The 24,991-nt window shown below is 29.5% G+C and overlaps 1 protein-coding gene across 1 annotated transcript in view; it reads left to right on the top strand.

The window, feature by feature from the left end:
- LOC107436185 (uncharacterized) overlaps positions 1-24,991 on the top strand; it is a 40,998-nt gene that overhangs the window by 4,606 nt on the left and 11,401 nt on the right. The window contains exons 2-4 of the mRNA XM_016047790.3: positions 14,170-14,601; positions 16,164-16,269; positions 21,601-21,720. Coding sequence (XP_015903276.1) covers positions 14,178-14,601; positions 16,164-16,269; positions 21,601-21,720 — 650 coding nt within the window. The 5' untranslated portion in view covers positions 14,170-14,177. The remainder of the gene's footprint in view (positions 1-14,169; positions 14,602-16,163; positions 16,270-21,600; positions 21,721-24,991) is intronic.

Below are 24,991 nucleotides of genomic sequence, written 5' to 3'. Positions count from 1 at the left end.
GTCAATTGCATATTGATATATATATATATACCGTTCTTTATAAACTTTCAGACAAAAAATAAATTAAAAAAATCATTTGAAAACAAAAATTGTATCTTTCCGATCAGATTTGAAATCCGCACACCTGAATTAGGTATGACTTTTATAAAGGCAACCAAAAAATTGCCCCCCTATTTTATTCAAATCAGGAGTCGAAGAAAATTTTACACAAGTCAAAAAAGTTGCTCTGTCCTGTATATTAAAAGAAGAAGTTCTTGTTGGACAAATATTTCTTTGTGATAACTCAAATGGATAGTATGAGAATGATTATCACACATTCAATGTATCACATTTGAGAAGTCTATGTTAAATTCAACTATTGTAAAAGTACATAAATTCCAAAAGCAGCAACTCAGTTGAAAAGAAAAGGATATGCAAATGAATTCTATGCATTAGTTGTTTCATAATATTCCCGAAAGAATATTTTTGTAATGAGATGTTTATTAATGTGTCTTTTCTCATAATAGCTTTGCATAATTTCAATATTTTTATTTCTTCAACGTTTATGAAAAGCAATGTAGGTAACATTTTTAAAGTTCTAATTGCGCATATATAAACTTATAATAATAATACTTTCTGAAGATGATGCGGAAATCTAGTATAAGTTGGAATCGAGCTGTTAAAATGTCCGGAGTGTTCGACTTGACTGCTCTGATTCAAATATAGGAATTATCTTAATTATTCAAAAATCACACGCGAATATCTACTTAAAGTGTTCCATTTATCTCGATCAAATTTTTTCTACAACTTAATTTTTAAAATAAAAATATGCTGATTTTATGTCTAAATATATATTTAATAATTAATTATAAAAAATGTTAACACTTTTGTAGTTTAATCCATTTAAATGCTATTAAAATGCATTTAGATTTGCATATGCATGAAATTTTAATGCTAATTTCTAAATTTTTAATATTTGAATGAAAACGACAATAACCTAATCTAATCATATCGATGAAGTTCCTGCAATTGAAGGCCTTATATTCTACTTTTCCCATCGTTGAAGCACATTTTCAACTCCATGATACTTTTAGATGGCAGATTGAGTGCAAATGACAAAGTAATAATAGTTTTAAAATAAGCCATTATTCTACTTTTCCTATCGTTGAAGCGCATTTTCAACTCCATTTTACTTAGATGGCAGGCTAGGTGCAAATGATAAATTAATAGTAGTTTCAAAATAGGAATGGTTAATTTAAAACATTCTTTGGGCATTTGTTTTAAAATGATTCATTTCATTCTATTATCATCCTTAAAAAAATGAAGCAAATTTCCTTTTTGGATTAAAATAAAGCAGAGGTACGCATTTAAGACAATTTTTCTTCTCGCCATTAGTTACGTTTTAATTTCGATTTCCAATAATTTGTGTTGATTTTTTTTTTATGATTAATCATGTATGAAGTAGACTTTTTAGGTCATTTGAATTGAAGTTTCAAAATTCATTTCACACTTAATAAACGTGTAACAGTATTTGTGAAAGGTGGTCGAGCGAGACTGAATTATTAGACCAGTTCCTAAGTAGTATGCAAGTCGAAACTGTTTAAAATTTGTGCTTTAGTACTGAATATCAATAACTGGATCAATCTTCTGATTGTTATCTTTTGTAAGATATGGTTTTTAAGTTGATCAAATGGCTTAAAATGAAGTCGATAAAGAAATAAGAGTTTTATAACTAAAAAGTTTGTTCTTTGAAATACACTTCACGCACAATTATATACTACATTTAATACTTTACACATTTTTATATGAGCCGTCATTCTTTAAGTTTACTTTTTCATGTATCAAGATCTTTAAGGATTAGAGTTTAAATGAATTTAAAAATATTGGCAAAGGTGAATCAATTTTGGTGATATTATGAACACTATAATATGATTAAAGTATTAATTATAATGATTGCTCCAAATGATCACTTTCAGTAATAACATCAAAAAGTATACACATTGGCTTTACTGAATTATTTTTCCAACTATTTTTCAATGTAAAAAATAATGCAGTCTGACTTCTATTTAACGAAGTTGTTAAATCTCGATAATAAGTTCCTTTTATGGAAAATTCGTTAAATAGAAAATCACCTTTTGAAATACTTAAATAACACAACAGGTTTTAAATTCATAAACACTAGACATAATTAAAATAGCAATTGATACACCTTTATCTTGTAAATTAATATCGACTATTTATTTTATAAATCTTAACCATAAAAATAAAAAAGAACTACATGGAAAGCAAGAATAGAGAAAAACATTATCCAGTGTTACACTCACGCTACATACATATTTAACTAAAAAAAGCTAAATTTATGTATAAAATTATAGCTGCATTGCATTTATTATAAAAATAATTTTAAGCATACATTACCACATGCATTCTTAAGTTTAATTACTACTGATAAAATCCGTTAATGATTGAATTTTCTGTTTGAAATGGAAAAAAAAAAAAAAAAAAAGGGAAAGGGATTTTACTGCTTACTCTAAAAGTCAAGTGGCTTCGAAAGTCAGTTCAAGGTCATTTCACCCATAAAATACGTTAACAAGTTTCAAATGTCCTGAAATATTTTGGGAAATAGGGAAAGTGGATCTCAAAGAAAAGTTCGTTAAATAGAAAATTCACATCGCTATTTGGAAGTTATTTTACGAAAAAATTTCCACAATGCTCTTCGTTCCTCGAAAAAAAATCGCAAAATGGAAGTTCGTTAAATAGAAGTCCGACTTTAATTAAATTTAGACATGTAACAGCACGAATAATTAGTTTAAGTAATGTTAACAATTAAATATTCTTGATAAGTAAATGCTATGTTAAGCAGTAAACTAATCATATTACTGTACTTTTCGTTTGTTTTATACTGTAGAAACATAGTAATCTTGCTGAATATTTTTGGTTATTTGCTTTGATAACAATTATATTATTTGAATAACAAGCACTCTGCAATTGAACGGAAACAAAAAGCAAACAGTAAGACATGCGAATTAAATCTAAACAAAATTAGTTCAAAATACAAAGTCGCAAATTCACAAACAAGGTGAAGTTCGGAAATTCACTTTGGCATGAAACTTTGTATATTAGTAGTAAACAGTAAAGGTATTCAACCACACTAATAAAGCGCAGTCGATTCCGAGAAAAACTCATTGAAAAATTTTTAGCATAATTTGTATACTACAGTATATCAGGGCTCTCGGTATCTCAAAGTTGAAGGGACGATAAAAAAATTTCGAGATAACATGTTCCGAACTAAATATGTTGGATAAAGTAAAAAAATATATTCTAAGATAGTACTCTAAAAGGTAGAGTTATAAAACAAAAAAATAACTACTAATAAATATGTATGTAATGATAGTTGACTGTAAGTCTAAATACAATAATAAAAATTTTATTTTTTAGACAAAACTAATTATGCATTAAATAGAAAATAATTGGTTTACTTACCTTGCGATTTTTCAGAAAAAATTAATTTTATATTTCGAAAAATATTTGACATAACACGATTTTGAGAAGTACGAGATATCGAGAGTTAAATCTATATCGGTCACAGGTCTCGCAGTGGTCTGATCGTTAAGTAGAATACCGAAGTCAAGCATCACTGGGATGGGGGACCACTTGGATCACTCTACGAAGGGACCAAGGGTGTGCGGTATTGGTCCGCGTTAAACTGTTCTACCGTAAAGTGCTCGACTTCGCGCATAGATCGTCGGACTACCGAAGCGAATGTGCCATCCCCTCAGCAGAGGATCAAAATTGTGATGGCATGTATTCGGATCATCATCAGAGATGTTTCCCAGATCGTCGCCAGTAACAAAGCCTCCTAGATAGGCCCTATCTAGGAGGCTTTGCTAGTAGCCCATTGTGCAGCTCTAGTGCGACGTAAATAAAATACGTTATCAAAGCTGTTGTATCTTATCACTTCACAGTAGAGGGGATATTTTATTTTTCTTACTTAGCAAATTATCCGGTGAGTGTGCTGTATTATTTGAAAGAGTGAACTCCCCATATTTCATCGCAAATTAAATTTCCCGTCCTTTCCTTGTAAATGTATTTTCTCAAACAGTGTTGCCTAAGTATTGGAGGAAGTAAACAGAAAGTTGTTTTAACTTTAGTTGGAAATGAACTGATTCAACTTTCAAAAAAAGTGTTTTTGTGATAACATTTTTAGCTAAAATTCTTTTGATTACTTAAACCACAAACCGTGTTCCCCGAATGCATGATTGTTAATATAAAAAGCTACTAAGAGGATATCGCGACTAAAATTATTATTAACCACTTTTTTTTCTTCCAAAAGTGGACTTATTTCACTTATAAAAAGAACGGCACATTGAAGCTATCAGTTCTATAAATTGAGTTTGATTTTATTCATCGAAAAAAAAGATGAAAATAATGTTGTTGTTGCTTATCCTCTCTGTCTGACGGAGTCAGACAAGATCCACGAGTTCGCTGACTGAAAGGAAGTCGAAGACTAGGAGAGGATTGCCATAGAGATCATCCTTAGAGAGTCCCATGCAACCCAAGAGGTGCTCAGGAGAAGCCTGATGAATTTGGCTCTTGGTGCAGGTGACGAAGATTTTCCTGCCCTCGTTGAAAGTAAGGCACTTGATGTGACCGCTAGCAAGCCTTGATAGAACAGTCCGGGTACGTCTGTCACACGGGAGGCCAAGGGGCAAACCAGGTTTTGATCCCTTGTATTGGTACAATCATGGGTTGGGAGTGTTTTCCACTCCTCCGAGATTTTTGATTTTTCCAGAGAATATAACTCCAAAAAAGTAATGAAAATAATACCTCATTTCTCTAAAAAAGAATGTCTTTGATGTTGTCACCTTTCAGTCATTCAAGATGGCAGTGAGGAGGGGACATATTGGACTAAAAGGTTTTCCTCTTTTTTCTTAACTCTATTCAGCTACTTAATTTTTGATACAAGTCATTGTGTAGCTAATAAAAGAAATACGGAATATATATATATATACACACACACTGGTGTGCAAAACTTAAGCAACAAGTGCGTTTTTTGTCATAACTCTACAAGAAATCATCCGATTGACATAAATTTGAATATGATGTACATTATTTTGTACTTAAACGATGGTAAAAGAATAATGCCGCAGAAATGAATATAAAGCTTTAAGTAGGGTATGGAACAAAAAAAAAGGCTTTATTTGACATATAGTGGCGTTACATATGATTGCTTGAAGAAGCGTAAGTACAACTGGCAGATGTTCCCTAGTATGGGATATGCCCTCCCCTTACTGCAATTGTTGCTTGGCATCGTCTCTCCATGCTAAGCACCAGATTATCCAGGAGTTCTTGGGGTAAACGTCTCCATTCCTCCTTTAACGCATCTTTCAGCTGATGGGTGCTACCAGGAGGATACTGTCGTGTCGCAAGACGTCTCCCTAATGCATCCCACGCATGCTCTATGGGATTTAGATCTGGAGAGTAAGCTGGCCAATCCATTCGTGTGATATCTTCACTTTCCAGTAGCTCTTGAACATTAGCAGTACGGTGTGGCCGGGCATTGCCATCCATAAAAATGAAGTCTGGTCCAATCGAGCTCCAACCTCTCTCCAGATCAACTGACGTTGAGAATCGCTTGTAGCACTAAAACGACTCTCATTTGTGAAGAGGACGCGACTCCATTGATGGTCGCGTCCTCTTCACAGATGAGAGGTGAAACGGTGCTGCCGATGGCTAACTTTTAAAGGTATACAGCATTCAGGACGTCTAGCAAATAAGCCACCTTTGTGGAGGCCACTGTAAATCTTGATACTTGTCGTCCTGTGGCTGTGCACAGTTGCTGAGATATGGCTCTCGCTGAATGAAAACGGTTTCTTTTCGCCTGGAGGACAATGTAACGGTCATCTCTTGGTGTTGTTTTCCTTGGACGGCCACTACCAACCTTCCGAACAGCTGTACCAGTAGTTTTAAAGGCATTCCAAGCACGAGAAACAACACTTTTGTTGATCCCGAACTCTTCGGCGACACTGGTCACACTACGCCTCTCCTCAAGCTTCCCAATCATTCTTCCTCGAGTAAAGTCGTCTAAATGATTTCTTGAAGACATGTTTCACAAAACAAATCACTTGCACTTGCAGCGAATGTCTTTAACTACGGTGGTCTTCTTCCTTTTATCACAGCTTTGACCTGCGCGCGCCGATCCACAAGGTTTACGTACACTTACATCACCTACGACGTTTTATTTCTAAAATTTGCATACAAATAATCTTTCTACTAAATTACTTGCATATTATACTGCAATTTCATGGCTATATATATATATAAATTATTAAAATAAAATTATTTTTAAAAAAATTTATTTATTTATTATTTAAATATTTTTAAAAATAATTTTATTTTAATAATTTTTCTTCCTCTCCTGTTATTACTCTTAATTATTTTTCATACTTTTTCAGCATTTTAACTTATTTTATGAGTTCTATATACAGCTTATGCGCAGTTAATAAAACTTATTGATTTTCTTTGTTTTTCTCTCTTTTTTTTATCCTTTTTGTCTTTATTGTGCTATATATATATATATATATAAATGAAATAAATTTTAAATATTAGATTTGTTTCCAATGGAATTAGAGATTTACTAGAATTTTATGTTACATATCAACTCAATAGGCATATTAAATATTATTAAGTAACACACTAGATAACAAAAAGTAATTTTTGAGGTTCTGTTATTATAACTACAGTTACATTTATCATATTATATTTATTTATGTGAGCAAATTTATCAAATAATTTAGGATTATATGAAATGTATTTGTTTTGTGATTTCCGCAAATAATAAATGAAGTAAAATTTACGAAAAATTATTTTGAACGAGGCCTGTTTGAAGGGTGGATAGATCCACACTAATAATTGACTTTCAAGCTCAGCCTGGGCAAGTCACTAAGGGAGCTGTAATTTTTCCTAATCATTATTGCTATTTACAAGAAAATTAACAAAGATCACGTAATGGTAAGCACATAATAAATTCCCACAAAGAAATATAAAACATACTAGTGTCTAACACAATTGGAGCCCGATTTAACGAAATGAAAGGGACCAAAAATATTATTCGCTAAATGGAGGGTAAAATATAAATTGCCTAATTTTATGGAATATCTGTAATAAGCAAATACACAAAATAAATCTTCTTATTCAGGATTCTTACTTATCTTTCTGAAGGTGACGTAGAGATGAAAATACTCCTTTCCAAAGCATCAGAAAAAGTAACACTGGAGATCATAGACGTCGCTATTCATTGTTTACTTCATAAAATTCATTAAATCGTTGTTAATAGGGGTTCGTTAACCCGGGCTTTGACTGTATATTGTTTAATATTAGTAAAAAAAAGAATTCCGTTTGAATGAACCGGAGCGGCGTTCAGCAAATCGGCTTGTATAATATTGAAGAATTTAGTAACTGAAGTTTTGGGTAATATATATTTGAGATATCGGTATTTGGCATATTTCGTTTAAGTTCATAGATAAATAGATTTCATGAAGAAAAAAAAAGTAGATGACTATTCGGTAGAATGATTTGAACTGATTTATTGTATTACAGATTGCCAGTAAAATTTTTCAGCACTCTTTTGGAATCTTTCAATATTTGTTAATAGTCACATAATATTTTATTTTATAGCCGTTATTAAACAGCCGACCCAATTTTGGGTTTACTACTGCCAATGTTCAACTCCGTGGCTTTGTAATTTTGAACCCAATCCAGAAGACAAGAAAACTCCTGGATCATGGGTTGGGAGAAATTTCGCTTTCATGGAGGACTTTTTGAATGAACTAGCCAGCTTTTGCGTTACATGGGGAGGGAAACCACGGAAACCTCCCATGGTCATCCCAACGGAAAGGGAACTCTAGCCCATGATCCGTCTACCACTGAGGCTATTTTACGTCAGCACGGTGATCGGTGAGAGCCGGATGCAGAATTCTTATCGACCAGCCATCACTGGGATTCGAACCCGGTTAACTTCATTGTAAGGCGAACGCTCTATCCCCTGAGTCACCACGGTTCATCATATTTTATTTGGGAATGAGTAATAAAAAGAATTTTTTGCTAACTTTATATTTTAAATGATAAAAATTAAAAATCTTAATGTATGTGTCAAATAACTAGCCAGAGATTTCCATTTTTGCTACAAATAAATTATCACTACGTAAAATTAGAATTTCTTATCATGTTTTTAGCTCAATGAATAAACTTATAGAGAAAATTCAGAGACGAACTACTGTGCGCAAGAAAAGGAACACTCTGAATTACTTTCGATCTGATGATCGGATTTTCACATACAAAAACTAAATCATCATAAATATGCTGATTAAAGATGAGTTAATAAGTTACGAAATCAAATATTTAAAATGTACTTTCTCTGAATAAACATACCTTTTTTTGACGGGTTTTGGATATCTACTCCTCAAAATAAATTTGGAAATAATGCCCAATCTGGAAAATAAGAACACAATAGTTTGCAAAGTAAAACATTTGACTTTTTCGAGAATAATTTCTATCTTCATATCGGATTGCTTTAACATGCTACTCATATAAAAGTGTTCTAAAATTCTTACATATTTTAGCTGTATAATAAATTTATTCATATTCTGATAAAGTTTACATTTATATAAAATAATCTTATAATTAACTTCTATTCACTTTGTTCGAATTCATATTAACGCTCTGCCTGTGCCATGTGTATATGCTTGATTAACAAACTAATGATTGAAGAAATATTGTACATTTATGATTCTTGTTGTATCATTATTATAAATTTATTGATTCTTATGCGTCCTTTCTGTAATCATATATTTTAGTGTTACAGTATAACTACTTTTCACTAAGTTGGTTTAATTGTTTCACTAAATATTTGAAAATTTTGTTGATTATTTGCAAAGTTATAGCCAAAAAGATGCAAGACAAAAAAAATTTGTATTTTGTAAAAATGTTCCATAAGCATGTAAGAGTTTACAAATAACAGCCAAAGTAATCAGCCTTTTATTTCATCTATCAATCCATCAATATATTTTTTAAATCTATCATTCAAGTTGATTGCTTTATTTTCTGGCATTGGGTGTTCAAAAATACTAGTTTTCGTTCGTAATTCATTGCCGGTCTCTTAAATCTTTGAAAGCTTTAAAACTTTTTATAAGTATGAGAAATTCCATGACCTAAACACCAAAAAAGTATTTCTTGAGAAATAATTTTAGTTGGCTTTAAACTACTTTTTCTTAATTCTGCTATTCAAACTTTTTTCAATGTATCCTTCCTCATCAATTATTGGTCCAGTTTTTAAAATATTTTTCCTCGCTTTAATGCTATTTTGTGACATCTAATATGACTAATAGTTCAACTTTACTTTTAAAGAATTGAAAAAATGTGTACGGCGTTGTTTATGGAATACTCTATGTGTGAAATAAGGATATTTTTTTTTTGTATATAATATAAATTTATAAAAATTTAAAAATTTTTTGAGCAAATTCATTTACATTCCATCATTTCGTATGACAAACAACTATATTTAACTTATTTTATGCTTTAAGTGCATTTTTCTGGAAGCTAATAAATTTTCGAAAAATTTATTAGTGAAAAATAAATTTTTAAAAAGGAAAGCTTCAGGATCAAGATTTAGGAAAAAGTTTTAAAAAAAAGTGAGTTAATTATAAAACCGCATTTAACAATTTCGTGCTTAATAAAAAATAAAATTGCAGTGAAAATATTTTGTTAATACTATTGAATGATTTCTCAGTTAAGTCTGTATCACGGCTTAAAGATCAGTACATAGAAATAGTTTCAATCACATAAAATCCTGAAGAAAAAAATTATAATTTCAATTTATGTTTTTACGGTGCAATTACCATATTATGTTATATTCTTATACCTGTTTCATTTTCAAACCTCATTGATACAGATGATAAACTATATAGTTTAAAATTATTAATCATAATAATAACATATTGATCAATTTCGTTAAATTTAATTGATGTAATAATTGTACTCAATGAAAAATTAAAGTTGAGCTACAATTAAAAAAATTCTCAAAAATTTCAAAGACTTTCTTTCATATGATTGTTAAATATTTCCAATGTTTAGAAAAATGTTCAGATAATTGACATTTTATTTAACTCTATAGTTTATTTAAAATTGCAGAAACACTACATAAATCCGTCTCAATTAGTTAGACAAGCTATTCATGAAATGGTGGTTAGTCAAGGTAAATCCCTTTCGCTTCTCTTATTCTTAGAAAATTTTCCCTCTGATAGCTAAGACTTCGATCTCACTCTTGCTGAGAGAAAAATCTTTCTTCATACCAGGCTATATAGCAACCTCTTTCTCAAGTAAGAACCAAGAGAAAATAGCTATATCAGGACAAGAGAATATTAAGCCAAGCTCATTCTAGGGGGAGGGGGGGCAATGGGATACCCACTAACACACCAGAAAGTAATTACCCTTATCTTGACAGCTGAAGTTTTGGCAAGACATACAATGAACCTTTATTGAAGTGACGCTTCTTATGCGACTTCCAACAAGGTTGCGTTAAACGTTTAACGCTGCATTTTTATTGGCCGGGAAATCGTGTGGTAGGATCCAGTTTTCCCTCATTCATTTCCATATTGTTTTGGTTCTCACTAGAATAAAAATAATAAAAGTCATAAAAGTATTGTTTTTCTATAAATATTTTAGTTTGATTTGATACACACATAATTTAATAGGGTAGTATTTTTTATTTTCAAATTTAGTAGATAACAATTGTTAAAAATGAGTGAAAACAATCCAACGGACAATGCGACGGATTTAAGGTTATGTTAAGGTACGTCTCCTGTGAATATCAATTGATTGTTAGGTTCTCTCTTTTCTAATTGCCATTTATATTTCACCAAATGCAGCCATGAGGGATATTAAATTATTTATTGCAAAATCTTTATTGCCACGACTATCCACTGCAGGTTCCCTAGCTCTGGCAGACGTTACTGGTTAAAAAATTGATTATTGTGAGCGGCCTGTGATCCTTGTAGGAGATTTTAATGTGAATTTCTCGTTACCTGAAGGTGAAACATTATTTATCTTCCTTAAAGACGAATTTGGATTGTAAATGATAAATGGTAGGAATGATCCAACAGGGAGAACTACCATTGATGCAGTTTTTGCAAGAAATATTGAAAAAATGGAACTCAAACATTTCGTATCTTACTTTAGTTATCATAATCCTATTGTAAATGTTATAGATTTGGATATTTCTCCACTCGAAAATGATAATTAAAAGATGCGATCAATTGTGAATTGTAAGCAATGTTAATAAAGTTTGTCTTAAAGAAACAATATGATTTCACTAAAAATCAATTTCTACCCCATCCTATTTTCATTTCCACTTTACGAAGTTTCCCTTCTCCCGCGCGGAGGGACTCCACGCACTATTTTTTTTTTTTTTTTTTTTTTTTTTTTTTTTTGCACATTGTACAACACTGAAAGAGACCCTCAGAATTTTTAGCACTTTTTCAAATTTCTCAACAAATACTAACATAATTATTTTACAACTATAGAGCTGTTTATGTCATGGAATTTGTAATACGTGTTAATGAAATTTAAAGCTTTCGAAAATGTGAGAGAATAAATTAAGGACGAAAAGGGGTGTTTAAAAAAACACCTTATGTTTGAAAATAAATTTGTAACTTGTATTGATATCTTCATATACGTATTATATGCATCAGCGGCATAAATTTTTGTAAACCTAGCTTGAATATTAATATAAAAGCTAATTTTTTTACCTTACGTTTTCTTTTTATAATTTTAAAAATATTTAATAAAATGAAACAAAAGTTTTGGAACAATTTTTAATTACTAACAAGAATATTATTTTAAAATTTAAAAGAAATTCGTTAAAAATTATGAGCATTTAAATTAGCTCTTGTATACTGCGTATCTTGTATATATAAGTTCGAAAGAAGTCCAATCTTGAAAATGTAAATGTTCTTGTAAATGTTAAAAGAATTCTCTGAATGGTAAGGGATTTTCCACAAATTTAATTCTCTACTATTTAACAAGGTATATTAAAACTTTTACAGGCATTATAAAGGATCATACTTTACAAAAGTTTGTTTTATTTTGCATTTTTTTTTTATAACATCGCAATTTGTTTTTCACGTAATCTGTGAAGATTATCATTCGTTGTTAAAGTTTGTTTTATGACACAAAATTAATATTGTGGAAAACTCCTTATAATTCGGAACGTTCTTTTAAAAAGTGCAAAAGCTACTTGGAAAATTGGTAAAAAACTTTTTGCATTTTCATGATGGTCAAATCAAACTTTTTTCATAAGTTACAAATTACGACTAAGAACGAAATTATGATAAAAAATCCTTAAATAATTTTCGAATTTGTTGCAGTATGAAAAGATTACTTTATTTATTACATTACTATTTAATAACATTACTATTTTATTACATATGATAACAAAAGTAATTGATACAAAGCTTATTTCTATATTTTTTGGATGTTTAAAAACAGGTCTTTTCGTTCGTCATTTATTGCTGGTCCCTGGAAAGCTTTATTGACACGTATAAGAAAGCTCTAAAATAATTCTCTTTTTTGTGAAAAGTGATTCCCCCCTCCCCCATTATTTGTGATATGTATGAATAGATTTATTTAAGTACCGGCCGGAGAAAAAATACTTATTTCACTTTGTATTTTAATATGTTTCTAAAAATATTTATAGATAATGTGACTACTCAATTTCTACTAAAAACACATCCATACATTTTCTTCGTTAATTAAATCAATATTATCACTGTCTTTCGAGGAAAGGTTTTAATTGATTGTGGATTATATTCAATAGATTCAATATAGAATTCGTTTAATATGTCTGAGAGAGAGATTATTAATAATATGAACGAGATGAGAGAATATTAATAATAGAAAAGTCAGTTTATGCTAGTTTTCTTGTACTTTTTAGAGTTTTAAAACACTTATTCAACTTCAAACCAGCATAAGTGCAAACCACTTCAATATTTGTCCCCAGAGAAAATTATAAAATATCAAGTTTATATTATATTAAAATAATATAACAAAACTTTAATAAAATTGTTTGCGTTTCTCATAGTTCTAGAAAGTAGGCCAGTTTTTATTTCCTGGTGACCTCAAAAAACAGCCTCACAATGGAAAACATTTCATACGGTTATTAAAAGATTAACTGAACCATTATTTTTAGAAGTGGAATATATATCGAGATATTTAAGAGCTTGAATGAATACTGTCAACATGGGTGGTGTTTTTAATATGATTAATTTTTAAAATGCAATAAGGTTTTTCTTTAACCGTCATGATGTTAACTGAGCCTGTGAAACAGCAAGAAATAAAAATTTTTTACAGATGTTTACAAATAAAAATAAGAGCATAAAGTTAAAATAGGACGGTTACTTGGTTACTCCTTGCAATTTATATATTCCTGTGTAAATGACTTTTAGAAGAAACAGTTTAGTGTTTTGATGCATATCAGAAAATATAACGTACGAAACCGTGCTGTTATTTTGCTTTAAACTTATTTAACCGTCTTTAAAATAACTTTTCAAATATTTAAGTATTTTTTTATATTTTTATGACATATTTACGTTACACAGTGCAATTTTCTTCCACATGAAATTTTCATTGACCAATGAATGTAACGTACTCGTATAAATTTGTTTTTTAAGATAATCTGATGTCCTTAAATTTAATAATAATTTAATAATGAATGGCTTAGTTTTATTTTAATAAAAATGTATATTGCATAAGCAGTGAATGCATAAATATAAATCGAATTCAGAATTAGCTGTTTTTAACGCTCCCACTTTTGAGATGTACTTTATTTACTAGTATATTTTACTGAGAAGTTATAAAGTCTATCGCTATTTTTTAAGAGTATATCACTGTTTATCACTATTTTTTCTATTAAAGTATATCACTATTTTAACAAAAATGTATATTGCATAAGCAGTGAATGCATAATATAAATCTAATTCAAAATTAGCTCTTTACTATATATAGTATATCACTAGTATCTATATAAGTTATAAAGTATATCACAAGTATCTTATTTATTTATTAATTCTAAACACTTTGTTTTAAACTGTTTTCATATAATGTGTTTTGCCTTATCTAATGATACTTCTTTTTCAGGTTCGAAAATGTTGGAAAAACCATTCTGCCATGTACTTACAAAATCATTAAAAAGTATTATTGGTCAACAACAACAATCATTGTTGAGAAGTTCAGTATTAAGATATGTTGGTTCAAACAATGGATCTTCAGAAAAAGATCTCTCCAAACGAAAAGTTGAAGTGAATTTTCCTGAAAAAACAGTCACTATTTATACGTGTGAAAATATCTACAATGAATGGAAAAAAGATGGGACGTTTTATAAAATTCCTGAAAGTGGAGTTTTTGCTAAAATAGATTACATTGACACAGGAGTAAATAAGACTGCTTTTGAAAAACCACCTAAAACTGTATTATGTATCCATGGAATTCCAGGCAATTATAGTGTCTTCAATCATCTTATTAATGATCTTAGTAATGAAGGTGTGAGAGTTATCGTACCATCATTTCCAGGTATATCCTATTTTCAATAACTAATGACCAGATTATCTCAATCTTAATGACATCATAATTAGTACAGATGATATTTTAAGTTACGACACAAAATCGCTCTCAATAAACATAATTTTTTCCGACCGATTTGAGTTCTCAAAATAAATATGTTCCCAATAATTTGGTCAGTTGAGAGAGTTATAAATTTAATGTTAGTTTTTGCGTATTTCGCCATATATCGCGAATCATACGCTATGTAAACGAAATTGTTGCACACAATTATAAAATTCATTTATCCAAAGATCAATCCTTGCAAAAAATCATTTGGATTATTCCTTATTGTTCATTTTAAAAATATTAAAAAAATTTTAATTGGGAAGTACAACAATTTTTACATCAATTTCATGACTCTAATTTTCCATGGCAAAATTCAAAATTTTGCAAATAGTTTCTAAGTTATTAAATTTTCAAAAAAGTATAAAAAATTTTACATCCATTCTATGAATGTAATTTTCTATAGCAAAATTGAAAATTTAGCAAATGGTTTCTGAGTTATATTAAGATTTCAAAAAAGTTTTAAAAAAATTTGCATCAATTCTATGAATGTAATTTTCTATGGCAAATTTCAAAATTGAGCGAATAGTTTCTGAGTTTTAAAATTTTCAAAAAAAGTCCCATATTTAAAAATTGATTTCTTCTTCTTCTGATTTTTTGTGCACTGTACATATAATAATAGCTTTATGAAAATTTTTATTCAATGCATTAAGTATTATTTTTGACATAGCAAAATAATAAATATTTCAGATACCTTGATTAAAATTCTTCAATTTTATATATTAGCTTCTGTTTATTTTATAAATCAGTAATAGAAAATTGATTGCATAATAAATATAAGAGTCGCGTTATTAAAATGTTTTTTAGATAACATTTCAGTTATTAATTTAAGACATTACTCAGATTGATAGGTTTAAAAAAAAATTTGTATTTTACTTATAGGTCAGGGGTTTCAATTCGGACTGCCGGCAAATGTTTCTTTGTTTTAGCTACAGAAAGAAGCTAAAACAAAGCTTACAGAAGTTGAAAATCAGTAAATTTCAAATAAAATGAGTATACATTGTTTCAAAATTGCTTACTTGATCTATTGTGAAAGTTGACCTAAATTGTCAAAAACAAATTTCGTTTTTTGCCAGAATTAATGCTGAAATGAAGTAAAAACATTTTGGTAATACTATTATTTGAATAACTTTCTTAATGTTTTGATGACCCTATATTTTTAATAATACTGCCACAATTTCCAACCATCCTCCCAACAATTCCGAGACCTGAAACGAGGTTCTTGCGGAGTAATTTCTACAAAACAATGAATTATATCATCACAAATTATGCCTAAAAGTTGACACTGTAAGAGTTGTGCTAATTGCACAATGTTCTACACAATAATTAAATTCTTAGTGATATTTAAATAACCAAATATATTAAATATAATTAACATTTTGTCATCACTTAAACGTGTATCTATTAGTTGCTATCTATAAATAAAAATATTTGGATTGTGAATTTTTTTATTATTGTTATTTTTACAGCTTCTCTTTATTTACCCGGAAAACATAAAAAAGAACTTTTTCGTCATACCGTTGAAGAAAAAACTCAAGTATTTAAAGATTTCCTAAAAGCCATAGATGTAAAAAAGTATGTGTTTATTTTTGTTTTATAATAATATGTGATGGTTTGGAAATTAATTCCCGCCGTTTTCTTATATTTTAACAACGTTAATATATGTTTTTGGCATAATGAGTTAGATCATTCGAAAGAGTACTACCGGAATCTACGTCTTTCTTAATTTTATTTTTTCTTGTTGTTATTTTTCAGTTAATTTATTTAAATTTTCAGTGCATTAAAATAGAATGTCAAAAGGAGAAAAAGAAATCATTTTTGACACTTTTCTTTTTATTTTTAATCAAGGGTCTATAACCGCAAAAGTAGCTGCTCCTGACATTTGTGCTATGTATGGACGGGGTGCTATAGCTAAAAGAACTGCTCGTCATTGATACGCCAAGTTTAAAAAGGAAAATTTCAACTTCAAAGACATAGAGTAGGGAGACGATATCTTTTTCTGTTCTAACTTTATAGTATTCTTTATAGTGTAGTGATCTACTTTCTAAAAAAAGTCGTGTAGTGCTATACAAAAAAACAGTAGTTTGTAGCAAAGAAACACGGCTCTAATGCAACTAATTATTCGAATTTGATGGACACAAATCTTCGAGGGTCCGTCAATGGATGGCTGTAGCTGAGCATTAACAGGAATTACATAGGGGAGTGTCGGGTACCCCCGTCCACTGTCAATTTCATATGTATAGAATATTTTTTCAAGTCCATCGGACATTAATTGTTATATTAAAAAAAGATTCTTTTCAAAGTATTTATGCAGCTGGTAACATGGTAAACAATAGTTTTGAAAATATGTTGATTTATTATCTATGTTGATTATTTTTTATGTATTTATTATCTATGATGATCTATTTTTTTAAGTTAAACTATTCTTTTTTTGGTTTATTCTTTTTGCATTATTTAATTAGATGATAAAACAATGGGAACATACAAAAATATTGATTATTACTCAATATTATACAAAAATATAAGCAATACTCCTTAAGTGGGCGGGGCTACCCGACTCTCCCCTATTTAGAATCATCTATAACTAATATTTAAACTAGACATTACGAAAAATAGACATTTAATTTAAACACTTTTTCACATACACATTGATGTTATTTAAAAAGAAGGGAACGTATTTTCGACATTTTTCAGGGGAAATAAAAATTTCTGCAATAACAAACTGGCTCATGTAAACATGAATAAATATGTCTTAATTATTCCCTTACATTTTATATAAGTTTGTCTCCTTAAAGTAGTTACTACAATTCCAAAGTAGTTTGTAGTCACTACATTTAAAAAAAAGTAGTTGTAGTGAACGACATTTGGTAACAATATAGTTTTTCCGACCACTGATTATCGATTAATATCTGAAGCTAAAGCAAAAAAGGCGAGTTAATTTTAATCAGTAACCATTTTTTTTAATATTATACCTGTAAATAACTCACCGCTCAATATATTGTAATAAAAGCAACAAAAAAGAAATCATGTGAAAGAATACGGATAGCAAAATAAGGACAAGGTATTTTAGGAAGAAAATTGATGATTATAGTTTGTCTAAAGTGTGCACAACAGAGCCCAAGGTGAAGAGTATGGGAAAGTTCGAAGCCATTCGTTTGGTGACTGAGTTTACTTGTTTAGGACAGGCTCGGATCGGCGAGAGAAAGGAAATCCTTTTCACCAAGAGAAGCTATCCTCCCACTAGTAATGTTTCCATAGCAGATTTTTTGGCGGGGGGAGTTCTTACCGTAGACAAACTATACTCACCTCGTCGTGTTGGCACCTCCCTTGGAAGCTGAAAAACAGTTGATCACCCAGGATAGGGTTAACCTCCCTCTCCCACAAGCAAGGTATTTTTCTTTATTATTAATTCGATTATCTGAAATTTATCGATACAAAAAAAAATCATGACCTTTAAACTAATTCGAGAACAAAAGTAAAGTATTATTTCTTATTGAGTAATTAATCTTCAAACAGTGCATATTATCAAAACAGCTTCTTTTCTTTGAAACCCTTTTATTTCTCCTCTTATTTTGAAAATACCATTGTAGAGAAGAGGATATGACTTCTTTGGTGTAATTGAACAGGCACAGGATTGGCGCAAAATAAAGCTAAATAAATAAATAAAAATAAACATTAAAAATTTTTAAAAAAAAAACCGGTTCGATTTAATGATCGGATTTTTACGTTCTAGGACTATACAAGGTGATCGTTTAAGAGGTGAAGGTAAATCGTGAAGGTTTAAGGAGTAAATATGCTAATTATTTTTAAATATTGAACTTCTTAAAATTCAATTTCTCTGGAATTATTCGACCGATTTCGCTCAAATTTTGCAATTTGCCATTTTAAATTGCATTCTTTTAAAAAATTGCATACCCTAATATTCAAAAAATTTTCGACTATTATTAAATAAAATATTATTAAGAATTATTTTCTGATAGGAATTATCTTTGGATAAGTGAGTTTTATGTGCAAACATTTGTCAATTTGCTTATCTCGAAATATAGCGAATTACGCATAAAGTAAAATTGCCCTTAAGGGATCCAATTTCCTAATCAAATTATCAGTACTATATTTCCCATATATTTTGAGCAATCCGGAGCTGTGCAAAGAAAAAGTTATTACCCTGTTTTCGAGCTATCTGCGACAAAACTCTCTAGCACCAATATCTTTCTGCAAAATACTTTTAACAATCATATATGTTACTCTTTTAAAATAGCAAAAGTGGTATGTTTACAAAAAAAAACTATATATAATTTTTTCTAGTTGAACGTGTAATAATTTTTGATTCTAATATTATGGGTGGTATTCTTGCATTTTATTGGGGGGGGAGGCACAGAAATTATTCCCCATTTTGTAAATAATCATCACAATAAAAAAATGCGTGTTTCGTTTCGAGAATAGGTTGTTGTAATAAATAATATCGGATTTAAAAAGTTTAGAGAAATCAAAAGCATTAACTGCCGAAAATTCGAAGGAATTGTTGTCTTAAAAAGTAAATACTCAAATGCACGATCCCAATTTTCCATACTCTTTGAAATATATCGGGATATTTAAAAAAAAAAAAAGAAGAAGAAAAAAACACGCGAAAATCAATATCAATAACTGCCGAAAATACAATCGAAACATTACATCGATTTACGATACTATGGGCGTAAATTGAGGGCGTCAAAAAGTGATTATTTAAATGTGTGATTCAAATATTACGTATAACATTTGGAGAAAAGTAAAATTTTTTACTTTTCAAAAGAAAATCTCTCTGTAACGTTGTGCGACAATGCGATTCTGTCACGAGGTAGAAAGAAAGTTTTTGTACCTGATTTGGTAACTTAAAATATCGTGAGTACAGATTAATTTGCGTATTTGAAGTTACTCCTTTGAGTCCTAGTACTTGATAATCCGATCATTAAGATCAAAAGTTGCTCAGAGTTTTTTTCTGCACACTCTTCATTCATTAAAAGAACATTTTTTGAAGAGGATGATCTGAATCACCTGGTATAAAGACCTAGATAAATGAACATAAGACTGAAAGATAAAAGGATGAAATTTTTTCTTCTTTTTTATTTTTTGTGCTTTAACAATGTAAAATAATAATCAATTTCTTAATTGTGTTCTTTTTTTTATTTAATACTATATTATTTAAAATAATTCAGTGTTCAACATTCCTGAAAACTAAGATTATCAATTTTAAACCTATAGATTAGAATGATTTTCTGGAATGATTCCTCCCCCCCTCCTAGAATGATCCTCTTTCTGGAAGGATTACCCCCTCTAGATTGATTTTTCTGGGTGAGCCACTGCTAGAAAATATTCTATCAAATGAAATGGACGACAAATGGTAGATTTAGTGAGTTGAACAGGTTTATTTAACTGGCAGTTCATCGATTTGTTACAGGAAAAATTATTTATATCCACGACAGGAACAGCTTTCACATATTAATAACTTTTTATTTTATATTTTCATCATATCATATCTTTTTATTTTTTTTATAACTGTCGTTGAACAACCGACCCAGTTTTGGGTTTACGGCTACCAATGTTCAACTCCGTAGCCTTGTAATTTTGAACCCAATCCAGAAGACAAGGAAACTTCTGGATCAAGTATCGGGAGAAATTTGCCTTCCTGGAGGAGTTTTTAATGGAACTAACCCGCATTTGCGTTACATAGAGAAGAAAACCACGAAAACCTCTCACGGTTAGCCTGATGGCAAGAGGACTCTAACCCATGATCCGTCTACCACTGTGGTCGGTGCGAGCCGGGTGCGGAACTCGAATCAGCCAGCCATCGCCGGGATTCGAACCCGGTCTATCCTCTGTGCCACCACAGCTCAATAAATCATGTCTGATATATTTTCGAAAGGAAGAGTTTTGATTTATGAAGGTAAAATATGTAGAAATGCGAAAACATAGCAGCGATTCGTAGCTTTCAAAAATAGAGGTGAGATGGACACATACTCTGGGACTCTTCAAAGGTAGGCGAGGGGTGACTTGACCAAACAGAGCCCTGACCGCAACAGAAGGGAAAAAAAGTAGGGAAGGAGCAAAAATACAAAAATTGAACGTGGAGAGGAAAAAGAAGGGGAAAAAAAAGATTTTATTCTTGAAGAAACTAAAAAGAAATCAGTGCTCTAAAGAAGCATAAAAGAATATCTTGAAAACTGATGGAAAATTATCACAAAAAACTGTTATTCCTAGTATGAAAGAAGGAACATTAAATAAAGGTAAAATATGAATAATTAAGCAATTACTAAAGAAGAAGAGAAAAACTGAGACACCAAATCTAAATTTCGAACTTACTTTTCATTGTTTTCTTAAACACAATTATTAGGGGGTGAAGCTCAGGATCAGGTCAGGTCACGCGTACACATCTCTTCGAACACCATAAAATGTTTTTTTAAAAAGAAGTAAATTCGCGAAACGTTAATTTGCAGACCGATTTTAATGAAATTTAATATGCATACAATAAAAACAAATAAATAACTTATGCATGATCATGGGTAATACTCGTTGGAAGGTATGAAATTGCCACAGGAAGTAATAAACTGGCTTATTTCAAATCACGCTACTGTATATTTGTAAGAGGGGACCATTTCTTGTTTGTTTATTCTGCAACGGCTATTTCATATCTTCCAACTATGCACGATTAGGTCTATTTTCTTAAACACGCATTTTGAGCTGTCTTCATTTTCCGAAACAAGCATTTTGAGCTATATCTAATTTATTAAGCGCGTATTTTGAGCTGTATCTTTTTCTTAAACACGCAATTTGAACTTAAATTTGCATTTTGAGTTATGTGTCTAGTATTTAAAAATGAAACAAAAATTGATTTATAGGAAAATAACATACAAATTCCATTTTTATTTTCAGTTTAGACGCTATAATTTCTCATAGTAGTGCAGTCTATCCCGCTCTACACCTTGTTTTAGATCCTGATTTGAAGGTCAAGTGTCAAGTTCTTTTTAATACGGGTGGACACAAGAAAACAGTGTAACATTTTTTATTTACTTTGCATCTTCTTTAACATTCTTCAAATCATAGTTTTGCTTATACTAATCGAACATACTATTTCTTGCTAAAATACCGTCCTTGGCCAAATTATTAAGCATACTATAAAATTTCATGTAAAATCTTAATTATCAGGCCTTATTGTTTAATGTTTATTGTTTTTACGCTGCTGAAATCGATTTACATTTGTTTATGTTCGTGTATCAATATGTTAACATTGTAATGCAATACGTTAAAAATAAATTAAAAAAGGAAATATATATAAAAAGTCTCTCGAATTAAAACCCATTACATGTTTGTTTAAATATAAAAGTATTGCATATAAACTAGGGCAAAACATGCAATTATTAAAACACTAGAGTGCGTCTAATAATTTGGTTCAATTATTATAATATACTAATAAATATTCTATATTTATATAATATATCGTCTAATTTCTCCAATTGATACACCAATGTAAACTAGTGGAAACCGGTTTCAGTCGCGTAAAAACAATAAAGCTGTAAGCATCACTTGATAATTAAGATTTTACATTGAATTTTATAGTGCGTCTAATAATTTGGCCAGGGACGAGTTTAAATGTTTCAAACTTAGGAAGTTTTTAATATGGTTTTTGTTATGGTATTGTATAAGGATGTTATAAGATGTTTTCTAGTTTAGTTTTTTTTTACTTTAATCGTTAGCAATTTATCATTTTCAGTTTCAAATCACTTTTGTTTTCCTTATTCACGTCTGATAAATTTAATGAATGAACGCCTATTATTGAGGGCTTGAAACGGCTTTTTATTACCATCTTGGTGTGTTTTGAAATAAATGACATCGTTTCGCTTTTTAATGGTATATATCTCTTCTTAGAAACGATCAACTCGAAGAAACTCATAAACTATTTTTAAGAATTTATTCGTAGTAAATTTTACAAGTGATCTCTTTTTATTTTCAACTCACGTATTTAAAAATTTTCTTGTGTTTTTTAAAGAAGGAAAAAAAACTTTTTTTTTTCTTCTTTTTTTCTAAATAAAAAATATTAACTTATTTACTTTCAACCAACAAATATTTCAGTACATATAATTGCAAGAATTTATACTTAATTTATTTATTTTTTTTAGAATTTCACATAACTTTAAATTTTGGTAAATTTTTTATAATTAAAACGTCCTTAAATTTCGGAGGAGCTTTAACTTGTTTTTTTTACAAATAAATCAAGAACAGTTTAAGGCATTTTGCCATGTTTGCATGTATGTATGTTTGTACGTATGTATGTATTTTTGTATTTATATTTGTACTTATGTTTGTATGTACGTTTGTACGCACGTACGTATGCATGTATGTATGCATGCATGCTAATACCTTTTTTCATATTTCTCCAGAAATACGCAATGTTTTACTTTAGAATGTGTTTAGATCATTCAATTTCTCAAACATGTAAATGAAGTTTAACGCTTTTGAGGGACCAACAATAAATTACAAGCAGAAAATGAAATTTCATTCAAAAAAGTTTACTATTTTAAGAAAAATAACTAATTCTATAGATATATATGTTCGATGGACTCTCTACTTAAGAAATATACTTTTCTATTTGAATAAAATTAATATTAGACTAAATTTTTTTCATAAGATTATCTTAAGCAATTAAGTTATGAGGAAAAATATTGGATTTCAGTACATTAAATTTTCTGGGCATATTTCACATGTAAGAAATTGGCAACTTTTTACAAAAATATTTCATTAATACAATACTTAAATAATTGAACAATTATTTTAAGAATGAATAAATATATTTAAAGCATTTATTTTTTTGCTGAAATAATAGCTTATTTTCTTGCGTTGCTTTTTTAATAACACTAAAACACAACTAACACTACTTTTGGTTAGAACACTAAATTTCTTTTTATAAACTCTTTCACAGTCTTATCTATTGATCCCATTTGTTAAGACTATAATTAAGTAACAGTCTAATTTTTTTTATTTTCAAACATCTATACACTGTTAGAAAAAATACTTTTTCCCAGTGTTATCTTGGCTCAGTTAACATGATAAATGTCCTAAATTGGCCATTTTTGTTGAAAAAAATTAAGGTATTTACTGTCAGATGTGTGCTTAACATCCTTTCAATTTTGTATTATTTACTGGTAGTAATTTTTTAAAAAAATATATAATTGATTAAATAGCATTTGCTCTCTTGCAATTTCTTATTTATGAAAGATATAAAATAATTTATAGTTAAATATGTTGCTTTTTTCATTATTTGTCAACATTTCTCCTTTAAAATTATTCTTTAGTATGTAAAATTATTTTTTGTGTGTGGATCACAAAATAATTGTATAATTCACCAATTATAAATACATCTAGGAAACAATAAAACTTACTTTATAAAAACATAATAGTTCATTAACATTTTTAGCGTATGAGTTCAGTGAATTATGACAAAAAATTTACAGAAATAGAACAGATTTTAACTTTTTAGTTTGTTATTTCTAGATAAGCAGTTTATGTCCTTAATATTAATTTTTATACTTATTCAGAGTGCGCATCATTTTAAAAAAGTGCTTAAAGGTGCTTATTTTTGATTTACGTTTTTTAAAAGCCCTTAACGATGCTTTTTTTTATTTGGGTTTGTAAAAAATGCTTAATTTTTTATATTTTGAACAGGGTGCGTAGCCAAATTATTCAACAAAAAATAAGCACCTTTTAAGCACTTTTCAAGCCCTCAAATAATATTTTTAAATACTTTTAAAAAAAATATCCTAATTAGGCAGGGTGGGAAAAAATTTGACAATTGACGGTTTTATCTGGTTTTGACCGTCATGTAAAAAAAAACCTTTTTGGCATTGTTTTTGGCAAAATGTTTGAATCATGTAAATAGAATGGCGTTTTCGTATGCAATGGACTGATGATGCGCCGAAATAGATTGGGGTTGAATTAATTGTGAAAACGTTGAATAGAACAATACGAACAGTGTCTTTCCGCATAATTTGTAGCAAAAATCAACATGGTAAAGGAAAAATCTCAATTTGGAAAAGGGAAAATTAAGCACTTTTTAAAAACACCCAATGAAAAAAGCACCTTCAAGGGTTTAAAAAAACGGAAATAAAAAATAAGCACCTTTAAGCACGTTTTAAAAACGCTACGCACCCTGTTAAAAAAGAGATTTTTTTCTTTGCCGTGTTGATTGTCGTTCTGAATTACAAAAAATTCATGATTTTCATAGTTTTCTCTGCAATATTTATCAGAAATTAGTTATTTTATTGATTAT

The sequence above is a fragment of the Parasteatoda tepidariorum genome, chromosome 11, assembly GCF_982258835.1.
Source record: "Parasteatoda tepidariorum strain Cologne lab strain chromosome 11, Ptep-v5.0, whole genome shotgun sequence".
NCBI classification, from domain to species: Eukaryota; Metazoa; Arthropoda; class Arachnida; order Araneae; family Theridiidae; genus Parasteatoda; species Parasteatoda tepidariorum.
Note: the sequence above shows the minus strand (reverse complement) of the source record. Positions and strands in the feature narration are given on the sequence as shown.